The sequence below is a fragment of the Scylla paramamosain genome, chromosome 5 (assembly GCF_035594125.1).
Source record: "Scylla paramamosain isolate STU-SP2022 chromosome 5, ASM3559412v1, whole genome shotgun sequence".
Classification (NCBI taxonomy): domain Eukaryota; kingdom Metazoa; phylum Arthropoda; class Malacostraca; order Decapoda; family Portunidae; genus Scylla; species Scylla paramamosain.
The window spans coordinates 33,303,014-33,318,398 of NC_087155.1; the positions used below are offsets into that span (position 1 = coordinate 33,303,014).

General features: G+C 44.1%; 1 protein-coding gene across 1 annotated transcript in view; it reads right to left on the reverse strand.

The window, feature by feature from the left end:
• Positions 1 to 961: 961 nt before the first annotated feature.
• The window catches only part of LOC135100863 (uncharacterized), a 42,729-nt gene continuing 28,305 nt past the window's right edge, over positions 962 to 15,385 (reverse strand). Inside the window, exons 9-10 of the mRNA XM_064004375.1 lie at positions 9,940 to 10,052; positions 962 to 4,578 (exon numbers count right to left, since the gene is read on the reverse strand). Coding sequence (XP_063860445.1) covers positions 4,504 to 4,578; positions 9,940 to 10,052 — 188 coding nt within the window. The 3' untranslated portion in view covers positions 962 to 4,503. The remainder of the gene's footprint in view (positions 4,579 to 9,939; positions 10,053 to 15,385) is intronic.

Genomic DNA, 15,385 nt, shown 5'->3' on the forward strand with positions numbered 1-15,385 from the left:
CACGAGTCTTTTGTGGTTGGTACGAGTCGAACACACACAAACACAGACATACCCGTACTCTATTCCCTTGCTGAGTGGGAACTGAGAGGCCGTGTGTGCTGAGGAGAGGGAGTGTAGTGGTACCCCAGTGCACGAGCCAATCACATGCGTTTTCATCATTACGTCACGTGAGGCTGTCCAATTGCGTGTTCTCAGGATACCAAGACGAGCTGCTGTAGTTCGCAAAAAACAAAAAAAACAAAAAAACAAATAAATGAATAAATAGAAAAATAGATAAATAAAAAAAATAAATAAATAAAAGATAAATAAATAAATGAAAATAATAATGGTTTTATTTACGGAAGAAAAATACATGTTCCTACTTCCTAGACATTCCATTATACAGTGTACACTTGGCACTATCGTTGTTATATAAGAAGATAAGAAAGTAAGGGAAACTGCAAGAAGCCATTAAACCTATCGGTGGCAGTCCCTGTACTAAACATACCTACCTATTTATTTCTACCTATCATCATCATTATAACTTTGTCTAATCTTTTGAAGCTCCCTAATTACCGAACACTAACAATCTGATTTTTTTATTCAATTCACACGGTACACTTTAATAAACGAACTGGCAACATGTACAAAGTCATCAGTATTATCAACACCAACTGGTCGTTAAGCTTGTAGATGCCTCTCAGCATGGAATGTTGGATGATCGTGTGTGCGAGGACACCGTGCGCTGAGTTGCCACCACCACCACCACCACCACCACCCAAGATAACATCAACAACCAGTACTAATTCTACTACCACTATTATCACAAAGTTTATTGCTGCTACTGTCCTCCTCCTCCTATTTGAAGTGACGAACACCATGCAGCCGTGACGCCTTGTTCTGAGTGCTGCGGCGTGACTTCCGCGGGAGGCGGTGCCCTCGCTGCGAAGAGAGGTGGAGGAAGGAAAGGGAAACACTGCTATTTCCAAAACAGATTATCTTTATTTTCGTCTTACTTCCATCTGAGTCACCTTACAGTAGTATAAACGCTTAGTACAAATAAAATTACAGACCGAAAGCTTGTCTTGGCAGGAACTGGTCAACTTAGTTTAGCTTAGGTCGCTATGGCAGATGTGGTTTCCATGAGGTAGTGATCATATACAACACGTGACCAAGACAAAATAATATCTTTATCAATACCCTGACGTCACTGAAGGTTATTGCCGATGTTAGGACGTCACCGAATTATCACTGATGATGAAATATCAATAAATTAAATACCTTATGATAGGTCATGAGGAAGGCTGAGGACCTGCTTCCATGAAGGATCGCTGACTACCTTCCGTGACGTCGCACACGCACACGTGAGGTCCGCAGTGGTCTGGCAGTGACGGGCTGAGGCTGCCTCCCTCCCTCGGCAGGGCGACAGCTCAACATAGTAATTGTGACACACTATCACACGCTTCCAACTATTAACTGTAATCGTCTGTTTTAGTTCGTGACGCGCACGTTACGTATCTGTTACCGCTGGGCAGCAGTCAGGAGTGGGGCGCCTTGCTGCTCCGGGCTATGAGGGACGCGGTACAGAACTGCGTTACTATCGTACACAAGCTATTAATCTCACAGACCGTGCTTTACAGTTGTCACCATATTCCAGTAATATGCCCGCCAATATTACGAGCACTCCTGTATCAGACGCAGTGACTGGCACGGCAGTTTCCAATCTGGTAACTAAATTAGGGGAGTAATCGAGCAGTCCTGGCGTTGCCCTTGCCAGCGCCACAAGAGGCTGAGGGTGCCAGTGGCGGTGGGACGAGGCCGCGGATCAGGTCACCAGCCAGTATTGCGCCTCCTGATGCTGTGAAGATTGTAAAATTAAGTGTTTCCTGGAGCTCTCGAGAGCATGGCGGAGTGGCAGTGGAGGGAGGCTGAAGAGAAGAGCCACACTGGTGAACCGCCCTACCACTAACTCCAGAGGACGATTTTTCGAATATGTACAGCCTCTTGAGCAAGTTGTCTCATTAGGAGGAATAAAAATGCAATATTTCTCAGTTCTGCACTACAAAATCTTACGTCCTAGTGAGGAAGTGCTCGTTTCTTGAGATAATTAATCAGGAAGTAACGTAAACTTAACATGCTGCCCTCACTCACGCACTCACTCACTCACTCACTCATGTATTAATTCCCCAGTAAATTCCCACCATATAACCCTTTGGAAAAAAAAAAAAACATTGAAAGTAAAATACAAACACACCCACACACACACACACTAAAATAATGAGACAACTCGCTACGTCGTGTCCTGCGGAGGCTTAAATAATACTATAATGACTTACTTTTATGAAGCTCATCCTATTTACGAGAATACAATCTCACATTTCACTTATTTCATGCAACTTTCGTGTGGTTTCTAATGCCTGTGGTTTTAGAGCGAAAGAGAGACCGACAGCGATCAGGGAAGTCAGTGTCCAGTCTTTACTTTTTTATTTTCTAGTCTCTTATCATCTCTTGTGCCAGGCAGCACGCTGAGGAGTCACAGGCGTTGCTCCATCATTACCTCCCGCAGGCTGGGCAGCGGCATACTGGCGCCCGCATCACTCCGCACCACACCATCTTGAGCTACGTGTCAATGCCTTTGCTCTGCGTGTGACGACTCCAGCTAGATACCAGAGATACTTATTGGCTCGCCACGGGACTGCAAAAATGTTACCATGGAGAATAACACGGGAACACCTAATGAACATAAGGAAGAACAAACAGCAGTGTACTAGTTATCCCTTACAAGGCTGTTTATAATGATATGTACTATCTTGTCTTGTCAGAGACAGAATAGTTACGATGACGTATATAAGAGACATTATGAGGCATTCTAACGTACAAAGCAAGCTGGTATTACTACTTACTTCCAATGTCAATTAGTTGCTGTGTTCTCGTTACACCACCAGCGTCCTGTGTTCAGTGTTTATTCCTCTCCCTATGACTACATCGAAAGCCACACAACGTACCTTACTAATTTTTCTCTCAGCATACTACTGTGCGCCTTGATAGAAACACAGATTTGTTGCTTCGCGGTGCTAAGCAACGATTTAAAATACCGAGCATCACCAATCGAACCACCTTTAAGCGTGTAGTGTAATTCCTCTGCGTGGTGGCAGCGCAGGACGCCGTAACAAGAGCGGCGATTATCCACAGAACGTGAAATTGAAAACTGACGAAAAAAAAAAAAAGAAAAAATGTAATGCTAGAATCCAATAGAAAGAGTAAAGTGTTGATGTCGCGCGACCTTCAGCTGAGGCAATTGCGAGTCAGTGGCGTGTTGGGTCCGCGCGCCACTCCTGCAAACTTGTTAACTGTGGCCAGCGGCGGAAGCTGAATGGGTCTGGCTTCAATTTATTATTTGCTGCCGCTGGAAAACATGGACACGAAAATCTTGAGAGATTCTGGCTGAGGGCGAGGGAGAAACTATCAAAGGAAGAAGCAGCGAATAACACCAGTTTTGCATAGACTTTCTCCTTGCCCTTAATTATTTCCTGCAGTATTTTCCCCAGATATTTCAAGCTTTTTTCCCTTTTACACTTAGAGAGACCAGGAGCAGCGTAACTCCTATCTCGAGACCATTCCTCCTGCTCAAGGCGGGAAATTCGTGGTAACACAACTTGAAATTGCCATTTGTTAATAGAGAGGCCAGGTGACGAGGACGGCTGACAAGTGAAGACACGATAGTTGGGTGTGCCGGGCTGTGTGGGCGTCGAGGAGCCGAGATAATGAGTGAGTCAGTGCGGGGGAGGAGAGGGACACGGGCAGGGGACACCACCAGCGAGACACTACCAAGACAACGCTGAGAGGGAGGCCAGCGGTGAAACGTACGAGTAACCACCAACACAGGCATGGACACAATAAAGGGGGAGGCACCGTGGCACTCCCCAGCACTCGGTTTACTAGCTATTGTGGGCATGGGCAGACAATGTAGGGTAATGGTAACACAACCATGGTAACTCAGGGCACTCCCCTTAGGTAGCGTGGCTTGGGGAACACGGGAGAGTAGTGCAGTCTCCTCTCAATAAGTGGCAGTACATGGAGTAAAATACAGACTGATGCTAGATCTATTCCACCCGCCTCCACTGCTCACCGCCACTCATTATGATGATCAAGACCTTTGCAACTGAGGTTAGAGGATCTACTAATTGTCTTGTTTCTGATTGCCTTGTTTACCAGGAAAGGAGGGACTGTCATAAATGCACCTGTACGTAGCATGTCCAGTGTACGGGTGAGGCAGGAGGCGGGTGAGACACAATCGACGCATGAGTTACTTAAAAATATCACAATGAGCTTCTTCGTAGGGAGACTCCGCCGCCCACGTTCCTCTTCTCTCTCGCTCCTCTATCTGTCAGCACGTGGGGTGGTGGAGGGTTGGTGGCGGGGGAGGGGGGAGCGGTGGAGAAGAGACTGGTGGCCGGGAAATCTATTTTCATCCACTTATTTTTCCCCTCGGTAATTCCTTTCGTCCGGCGTACTCAGCGGGTCTCAGTGGTTCTGGAGGTAGTCTAGGGCGGCACCCAGTGCCCATCCAACTCGAAAACCCTGGATCTTATCACACACCTGTAAAGAGGTCAAGATTATTAAACCCTCGTGGCTCAGGATTTACTGGGAAATTCTCCTCATGAGGTGCTCCTTCCAGGCTGGGCATTAATCAGGAAAAAAATATATGCGGCAAATAAGTTCAGGAAAGATATTTAATGCAGCTATGACGAGAGAGAGAGAGAGAGAGAGAGAGAGAGAGAGAGAGAGAGAGAGAGAGAGAGAGAGAGAGAGAGAGAGAGAGAGAGAGAGAGACGAGAGACACAGACAAGCTAACACGCGCACAAACAGGAAACAAGTCATAAATCCACACACACACACACACACACACACACACACACACACACACACAAAACACATACCCCAACCCCAACCACCACCACCACCACCACCACCACCACCACCACTACCGTCCTCACCAACACCCACACGTGCACAGCAAAATATTATATAAATTTCAAAACTCCTTAAGTAAATAGATACAGACTAGCAGGGGGAAGGTCTGGTCTGGCCCGCCTCCGCCTCACCCTCCCCTGCAGGGCGTTATTCTCGAGGTTAATGGAGAGTTTGAAATGAGAGAGGCTGATCAAAGTCATCTCAAGGGAGGTGAGGAAAGGAAGAGAAAGAGGGAGAGAGAAAGAGACAGAGAGAGAAAGAAAGGGAGAGAGTGGGATGAGGAAAAGAGAAAGGAACGTTAATGAAAAGAAAAAGAAATTAAGAGAGAGGAAAGGAGAGAAGAGGAGAGATGAAAGCTTTCAAAAGGCAGGGAAAATGTAATGAACAGAGGCGGTTAAGGAGGTTACATAAACGTAAGGGAGATAAAGAAGAGAGGAAAGGAAAGATATGATAATGGAGAGTGAATGAGGAAGAGGGGAGCACTGAAGATTCGTGGGATGCTGAGAAAAGAAAGAGACGAGGAGGAGGAGGAGGAAGAGGAGGAGGAGGAGGAGGAGGAGGAGGAAGAGAAAGAGAGTTGGATGATGATGATGAGGAGGAGGAGTGGCTAAGGATGGAAAAAAAAGGAAAGTGGATGGATGGAGGAGACGGAAGAGGAGGAGGAGCAACAGGGCAAGAAGATGGGAGTGGAGGGGATAAAAGAGAAGAATCAAAGTGGAGAGAGAGAGAGAGAGAGAGAGAGAGAGAGAGAGAGAGAGAGAGAGAGAGAGAGAGAGAGAGAGAGAGAGAGAGAGAGAGAGAGAGAGAGAGAGAGAGAGAGATCAAAAGGAAGAGAAGCAGGGGAAGAAGAAAAGGGAGGGAGGGGAGGAGGAGGAGGAGGAGGGAGTGCAGCTAATGACGAAGAGTGATCAAGTTATAAGGCGAGATAAACTTCATCGCTGGGAAATTTTTCATCCAAGTGGGCGGAGGAGGAGGAGGAGGAGGAGGAGGAGGAGGAGGAGGAGAGGAAGAAGAAGAAGAAGAAGAAGGAGAAAAAGAGAAAGAAGAACTAGAACAAGAACAATAACAATAAGAACAAGAATAAGAAAAAAAACAAGAAAAAAACAAGGAACAAGAAAACAACAACAACAACAACAACAACAACAACAAATATGATAAAAAAAACATGAAAAAGCAAGAAGAATGGGAGACTTACAAGAGAGAGAGAGAGAGAGAGAGAGAGAGAGAGAGAGAGAGAGAGAGAGAGAGAGAGAGAGAGAGAGAGAGAGAGAGGTACACACACACACACACACACACACACACACACACACATATATACGTCTTTACTTCTGTATCTCTCAACACAGCAACGGGTATGGCCTCACAAATCCACTTCACAGTCTCTCTTCTTAATCCCTGGAATGGAATACAGGTGATGAAGGGGATGCAAAGGACTCTCAAGTGCTGAGGGGCACGACGAACACTCAGGAGGAGGAGAAGGAGGAGGAGGAGGAGGAGGAAGAGAAGGAGTAGGAGGAAGAGAAGGAGGAGGTTGTGTATGATGGAAGGGAAAAGCAAACAGGAGGAGGTAAAGGAAGAGATGTATGAGGAAAGAAGGGAAAATGCATGTGGGAGGAGGAGGAGGAGGAGTAGGAGGAGGATAGACTGAGGGAAAGAAGGAGAGGAGAAGAAGATTAGAACGAATAAAAGGAGGGTGGGATGACAAGGAGTTCGGGGAGATGAGAAGGAGGATGGAAGAATAAAAGAAGGACAAGGATGAGTAAAGGAGGCGGAGACGTTATGGAAAAAAATAAATAAATAAATACAAGGCAACACTAATTGGATGAAGAACAATGGCATCTTGGGTACTGACGGGGCGGATAAGGTCTGATTCCTTCACCGATAGATATAAACACTCATACGTATCAAGAGGAGGATAAGTTTAAATAAGTTATATAATATTCTCTCCACACCCATATCAATTACTTCGTTGCGTCACCTCATATTAAGTGTAGCACAGATATGACGAAGAGAACAACACTGAATTAGCTTGTATATTTATGTCTTTCCATATGAGATAATATTAAAGCTTACGTTTTCTATAAGATACATACGTGGATCACCTCACACCTGTAAACGCAACACGACCATAGAGATTCGCTGTAACGAGGAGATCAACAGACGGAACTGCGATATTAACGATAAGAACGAAGAACACTACGTCTACCGCCCAACCCTTCCGTTCTGTATTTAAAGGGGCAAACACAAATGCGAACAGGAAGACGCGGAATAATTGGCTATGTGGACTTTTCTGTTGCTGTGACAGTGCATCTTTGTTCTGCGCGGGACAAAATGAAAAAAAAAAAGAAAAAAATGGAGACTTTTATGTGATAATTATGTTGCATGACTAAATATGGAAAGCTGTTCAACTTATCACGCCAGAGAGAGAGAGAGAGAGAGAGAGAGAGAGAGAGAGAGAGAGAGAGAGAGAGAGAGAGAGAGAGGGGGGAAGGGGAGCAGGGAAGTGGATGTGCATTATCTTGACCTTGTGAGCGTTATAACAAGAGTAATCCAGCGTCGCCACGTCATTAAAGGCGATGGATCACGCACACCAATGCCAAACCAGCCTTGTTCCTCCCGCCTCCTCCACCTTCACCTCCTCCATCTCCTGCGTATCTCCTCTGCTTGCTGGATGAGGACGAAGGGCAGAAGCTAAGGATGTCTGGAAGGAAGGAGAGGAAGAAGAGAGGAAGACTTGGAGAAAACGAATGGAAGGGAGGAAGAGAAGTAAGGTTTGACTGATTGGTGGGATAGGAGAGAGGATTGGAGAAAATTGATTGAAGGGTACAAACGGGAGGACATAGGCTTGTATTCTTAACCGTTTTGTTCACTCATCACGACTATTTTCAAAGGTCATAACGATCATCAGTTGGGTTGGGTTTTAAAAGCGTGATTTTTTTTTCTTGGTAATGACGCAGGATGTCAGACTAATACTGTAAACACGTAAACACACTTGAAAAACTACAGTCATTTCCATTCGAAGAGTATGTATGTTAGCAGCGGTCATGATAAGATGCCAGAGCGCTTGAAAATACCTGCCATAATCATAGAAACACTCTTGAGAACTACACTTAAAAGCCACAACGATTTCCCTTTGAAGTAATAGTGAGAACGTGTCAATTCGCTGCAGAATACAGTCCAATGCGAGAAAGACGGGTCTATTTCATCGCATTTCACACAAGATAAGAGCCTCACGAGTGTCTGTCTGCATGCAAGTCACAAGTGAATTTCAAAAGCGAGGTGCTCGACACGTGAAAAATCCAGCTTTTCATATCACTGGTTTCAGTTTCCGGCAAGCGAATCAAAAAGAACCTGCAGCGGAGTACAAGGATTGGTGGGGTGAAGCGGAGGCTCACCCACCGACTTCCGTTGCTCAGGAGACGCAAGAGGCGCATTTTCCCCCGCTTGTCATTGGCTCAAAGGGTTTTAACAATGAAGTAGAACCGAGAGCGACAGGGACTCTGGGATGTCGGGCCTTTTTATGGATGAGGAGAATTCGTTGCTCTTTTAGGCGTTTCCATACTGAGAGGAACTTACACGAGAAGGGTTTCCGTGGCCAAGGGACTGACTGGCGGGCGACGCGGCAACGGCATGACGGAGGAGAGCACCAAAGCGCCCTTCGTAAGGCAGCCAGCGGGGCGGAAAACCCTTACAGAGGAAAGTTTTCTCAGTCTGGATAGAGAGAGAGAGAGAGAGAGAGAGAGAGAGAGAGAGAGAGAGAGACGTCTACCAAAAGTTCCGTTTAGTATAGGAGAGAAAAGCGAGAAAAAAAAAAATCAAGACAAGAGTAAAAGAACGAAGGTAAAGTTTGAGGGAAAAAGAAGAAGGAAGAGGAGAAAGCAAAACTAAACTAGGAAGGAGTAGAGTAAACGGGTAAGAAGTTTGCGGAAATATTAAGGAACGTAAATAACGGCAAAAATATATGAGGTAGAAAAAGAAAACTTGCCCGGAGAGAAAATGGTCGGAGATTTGAGAATGAAAAAAAAAAAACAAGATTGAACAGAAAAGATCGAAGGAGAGATGGAGGAAGAAATATATGGAAGAAGTAGACAGAGTGATGGAAGGCAGGCGAAGGAAGGAAAGAATACGGGATGAGTAGGAGGAGAAAGAAGACGGAAGAGGTAAGAAGAAAGAATGAAGGGAGGACAGGAAGAGAAATGAGGAAACAGGGAAGGGGAAATGAGCAGGAAGGAGGAAGGAAGTGAGAAGCGAGAGAGGTAATGAGGGATAAAGGGATAAAAAAGAAAAGGAGAGGGAGAGAGAAGGAGACATGAGAATGAACGAGAGAGGCAGAAAAGAAAAGAAAGAAGGAAAGAAAGCCGCAATTCAGAAGAGGAGGAGGAGGAGGAGCAGAGAGAAAAAGATAACAAGAAAATCGGAATGAAGGGGTGAGGAAGAAACCGGAAAGATGAAAATTGAGATAAGAAAGTTGAAACAAAAGAAGAGAGGAAGGAAGAAGCTAAGGAGAGAGAGAGAGAGAGAGAGAGAGAGAGAGAGAGAGAGAGAGAGAGAGAGAGAGAGAGAGAGAGAGAGAGAGAGAGAGAGAGAGAGAGAGAGAGAGAGAGAGGAAATAGGAAGAAAAACAGAGTAGGAGAGAAGGAGAACAGACCATAGAAGAGGGAGAAGGAAAGAGAAAAAGTAGTGAAAGTAGGAAGAAAGAAAAAAAAACAATAAGAGGGTTAAGAAAGAAAGAAAGAGTAGGAGAGCAGAAATAAAAAAAATCAGTACGAGAGAAAGCAAAGAGAATGACAAAACGTAACAGAAATTAAAGTTAACATAGAAAATAAAAGCCTTTCGAAAACAGGAGAGAAAAACACACACACACAAAAAAACAGTAGAAGAGAAAGAAGGCAAGATAAAAAAAAAGAAATAGAATATAGTGAAAAAAAAAAATAGAACATCACTTAACACCAAACACAGCGAAGAGAAGAGAGAGGACTTACTTACCAGGACCTCAGTGTCATCGGAGAGGTGGAGACCCTGGGTGAGCAGCGCCGCCACGTACTGATAGTCCAGGCAGGCCAGCGGGTCCGGCAACAGGCGCGGCTCCCTGGCACACACTGAAGAGGCAGGAGGCAGTGTGAGCGAAGGGTCAGAGGTGTGGTGGAGAGGGAATGTTCTGAGAGATTTACTATGCACCGGTAAGAGAGACTCATGTTTGAAGAACGAATACTTGACATATATATAGATAGATAGATAGATAGATAGATAGATAGATAGAGAGAGAGAGAGAGAGAGAGAGAGAGAGAGAGAGAGAGAGAGAGAGAGAGAGAGAGAGAGAGAGAGAGAGAGAGAGAGAGAGAGAGAGAGAAATGATTAAACTATTTATAAGAGAAGGAAAGTCAAGGAATTCAAAGAAGAAAATGAAGGAAAAACAAATAATAACTGCAAAGTAAAGAGATTAAACAAAGATAGAAAAAAAAATGTACGACAACAGATGACAACGAATTAATAAGACAAATATAAAACCAAGGAATATGGTAAGCTAAACTAAAAGGAACCAGATCTATGTAAAAAAAAAAAAAAAAAATGAACGTAAGATAAGCGAACGTGCGGGAAGAGCAGCAGGTGAGAATAATGAGGCAATATAAACAAGAAGAACAAATGAGGTGGTATAAAAAAAGAAAAAAAAAATACACGGGAAAAGAAAAAAAAAGAAAAGAAAAAAAAAACAGAAGAGGTGAACGAACTCTTGGGAAGACTAGCAGGTGAGGGTAACAAGTAGCAGGTGATGAAAACGAATAACGGGTTCAGATAATAAGCAGCAGGTGAAAATAACAATGAGACGAAGTTAATTAATAGCAGGTGAAGAAAAAAGTAACTAACAGATGAAGATAATTAATTGAAAGTGAAGATAACGAGGGTATAGGTAATAATTAGTACATGGAGGTAATAAATAACAGAAAAAGATAATAATGAGTTGGTATTATTAAAAGGAGCACATTGAAATAAAGAGATCAAGAGTAATACAAAGAAAAGAAAAGTCACCAAAGGGAAGGCTGAACAAAATGAACAACGTGTGTGAATAGAAACGCTTTGAATAACCAACATTTGTACAAACACAAAAATAAAGCAAAACAAAAATGTACAGAATATGTTTGAAATAAGCGCCAAAAATAAATGAATAACACATAAATAAACATACCAACACTGGAAAGCCAAATATATAAACAAGAACACAGAACAATAACTATTTATCTCTGCCTCTCTCTCTCTGTCTGTCTGTCTGTCTGTCTGTCTGTCTGTCTGTCTCTCCCCCCCTCCTTCTCTCTCTCTCTCTCTCTCTCTCTCTCTCTCTCTCTCTCTCTCTCTCTCACACACACACACACACACACACACACACACACACACACACAGTTGTAATAGTAGTAGTAGTAGTAGTAATAGTAGTAGTAGTAGTAGTAGTAGTAGTAGTAGTAGTAGTAGTAGTAGTAGTAGTAGTAGTAGTAGTAGTAGTAGTAGTAATTTACTGACAAAACACAAGTATATAATACAAAAAGTTACAATCTTGTAACACACACACACACACACACACACACACACACACATGCATACAGACAAACAGACAGACACATAAACACACAGACTGACACATAAATACACAGACTGACAGCTACGTACACACACAGACTAACACACACACACACACACACACACACACACACACACACACACACACACACATCTATTAATATAAAGAACAAGCCAAGGCGTGCAAACATTCTAGCGGCGTAAACAAGGCAGCGTCCTAACACAAAGACAACAAAGTGAGCAGCTTAGACGCGTGCTCGCCTACATAAAGAAAAAAAAGGCAGGACGTAATGAGTGCCGGAGCGGTGAGAGGAACTTTGATGCTGGAGAAAGAAAGAAAGAAAGAGAGAGAGAGAGGAAAGAAAAGTAAGTGGTCACCTGGACAGAGACCCCGAGAGTTCTTTCCGAGAGAGAGAGAGAGAGAGAGAGAGAGAGAGAGAGAGAGAGAGAGAGAGAGAGAGAGAGAGAGAGAGAGAGAGAGAGAGAGAGAAACGTCGCAGGGCCGCAGAGGACACGGCCGAGTGGAGTGTCGTGGTGGATGGAAGGTCAGAGGTAAGGGAGCGGGAGGGAGAGGCAGCGGAGGGATACGTGAGTCACCACTGATAAGGCCACATCAAAACAAAAGGTCACCGATGAGGTTAGGCCAGACAAAATGTCGCGTGAGGTCAAGATGGAATCTGGAGTTGGCCTTCTGGTACATTGAAAGACCAGAGTGACGTGGGAGGAGGAACTGTAAAAGGTGACGGGAGAAAGTACTAGTGGAGGAGGAGGAGGAATCTTTTGCAGCAGCAGGAAAAGGGTGTTCTCGGGCCGCTGGTGGATGCCAAAGGCGCCGCGGGTCAGTTCCACCGCGGCAGTATTTGGAAAGGTGTAATTATGCAATATGCAGCGGGAAACATAGGTCAGAGGTGAAGACGGACGGCGGCTGGCCCTGGTATTTTTAGTCTGGAAGCTGAGGAACAGAGGGAAGGACGCGGGGAAAGAGGAAACTGGCCGATAAATCAGGTCTTGAATGAGTGTACTCGTAGTGAGGCGTTAGTGGCAGTGTTCTTCTTCGGTTCTGAAACGGTCCTTGGTGTTCACTCAAGCCAAGGTACTTACGATATTTTAGAAAACACCACCCTGGATTACGTTTTCTTTCACTCGTCACACCTAGACATGCTTTGAAGGTTGGAACCATTTTTCTCTTTTGATGGTGTTGTTTCCCTGCCTCGTCCCCCATACACGTCACCACATAGGCCGGTGCATCACCACACGGGGGCCAAGAAGGTCATAGGCCGCTACCACCACCATCACCACCACCACCACCACAACGCCACGCCGCTCCTCTGTTAAAGGGCAGCGTCTACCTGGCGGTGCCCGATACATCAGATCAAAGCAGGTATTGCTGGACCCGAGTGACTGCCTGGCGCCTTGACTTGCTCCTCTCCTCCACTGCTCCTCCTCCTCCACACATACATACTACACAAACACTACACTCCACTACACACAAACACACACACAGACACACACACCAGTCATCCGGAAGTGTCAACAGCCTTGTCACTTCATTGTAAGTCTCAAATCTGGACACTTCTTATTTTATTTCTTGTTTTTGTTGATGGATTTCCAAGTACTCTTCCATCGTTTGAGAAGTGTGCTCGTCTTAGTGTTTCATCGGAAGGAGACACACGCACGCCTTGCCTGGATTGTAACGAATGTCCAAGGCAATGTATGAGTGTTATGGTTGTTCTTCCTCACTCGTGTCCTTATGTCGACAGGCAAAATGCGTGAGTTGACTTGAAGGACGTAAATTTGTTGAGCATTTGTGTCATTCTCTATTTTGTTACTTTTTTTTTTTTAATCTTGTAAGAGTGGCTCTGGAAAAGGCCAACAGAAGTCTGAAAAAAAAAAGATCCAATGCAGGTGCTATTTCCTAAAAGAGTACAGTTAAACGATTACACAAATATTATGAGAAGTGTCTTGAATTTGCACGTATGTGATGTGGTATATGTCTGTGTGGATGTGATGCTCATTTCATCACCCGGCTGCCTTGTCTGTCTCGTCCTTTCCTGCACAACAACAAGTCAAGGTGTCTGGAGTCAGGAGTCAGAGCCTGTTGCTTCCTCTTCGTCTCTTGGTCTCTTGGTTCCGTGTCGCACATCGAGTATTCAAGGCTTTCAATATCGCCCATTTCTATGCATCAAAATTTTTCTTTTCTTTCCCGCCACTGCCTCGTTCTTATTTCTCAATGCAAAGGGCCAACTTTTCGACAGCCATTATGTACATGAAAAAAAAAAAAAAAGAAGAGAATATTGGCATCAAAACGGTAATGACTTTGATTGGAAATGTACGTGTGTGTGTATGGAGTCAAATTACTTCTGATATTTATTGGTAACTGCTCGATGGGGTGATTAATTTTTACGATGGCTGTGTGTAACGAGTGACTGCCGGCTGTGTGTTAATTAGACACATGATATTTAGGAGTGGATTTGAGGTTCCCTTGTCCACGCTGGGGTACATCAGGTAGTGGTGGTGGTGGAGGTACGAGTAGTGGTGGTGATGGTGAGTGTAGTGGTGGTGGTGATAGTAGTGGTAGTAGTAGTAGTAGTAGTAGTAGTAGTAGTAACAACAAGAACAACAACAACAACAACAATCATAAATACGTATAGCCTGATATCAATAGTAATAACACTAACAACAACAATGACGCTTTAAATAGCCACTCTATGAAGCTATTTATCCCATGCACATGTAGTATTTGCGTATGAATGCAATCATGTGTGTGGTAAAGAAGATGGACGGGAGGACAATGGAAAAATGAAGGATGAAGGACGTGATGTTGTATATAACGGTAAAAGTAATTCAAGGTGTTGGTACAAAGCTTTAACTAACACACCGCGTGCCTCAACTTGTAACACACTGCTTCAATGCACGTGATGCTTCTCTCGCAACTTCTGACATTGAGCAAGGAGATTTGAGGAGCAGTTTTGGCCAGAACAGAATAACGCGTCACGTTCACCCTTTGCTGAGCGTTCTCCTTCAGTACTAATTCATATGATGTAAAGAGAATATATCAATTTCTAAATTTTGTAAGGAGGCTGTCAGCAGATCAGTGTGCTTAAGACGCAATGAAAAAACTCTGAAGACTAGAAGTATATCACAAGTTCTACGTCTCCTTGCCTGCTTCTGTATTTCCTCTTGAGGTTTCAAGGCACTTATCCTCCAACTTTGGACAATTCATTTGGCTGTTCTGTTTAGGGAGTGACATCTTCGTGAGCCTTGTTTATTTATTTATTTCGTCCTAGATCCGAGGTTAGATCATGAAGTATAGTGTATTACCAACTAGTGAAATATAGGTAATAGTGAGTACTCCCTCATTGAAGGTAGTGGGAGTGTTCGTTAAGAAACAGATGGGGACTGACCGGATTCTCTCTCTCTCTCTCTCTCTCTCTCTCTCTCTCTCTCTCTCTCTCTCTCTCTCTCATCCCAATCAACTTTTATGAGTAGCTGTACATGTAATAGAGTAATGGAGACCGTGCACCAGGTAATTATACAGCATCGAGGAGTTAGAGAACAAAAGTGAGTTTCTACGAGGCCAATAAACTCGCCAATTACACGAACAATTCAAAGTAAATGAAGAAGCGAGCACGCCAGCAGGGCACGCGTGTATGTTAACCTTCATGGAATCGGGGGAGATAAAATGCAATGATAATTAAGATAAAAGAGAACCATGAAGCTGCCAAAGAGATGGATGAACATTAGAAAGCGCAATAAAACATCCGATGCAAAAGGAAAAGAATAAATATGCGAAATATAAGAACATTCTAGGTATTTGGTGAGCGAGTATCGTGTGATGGAACAGTGAATCAAAACAGACCAA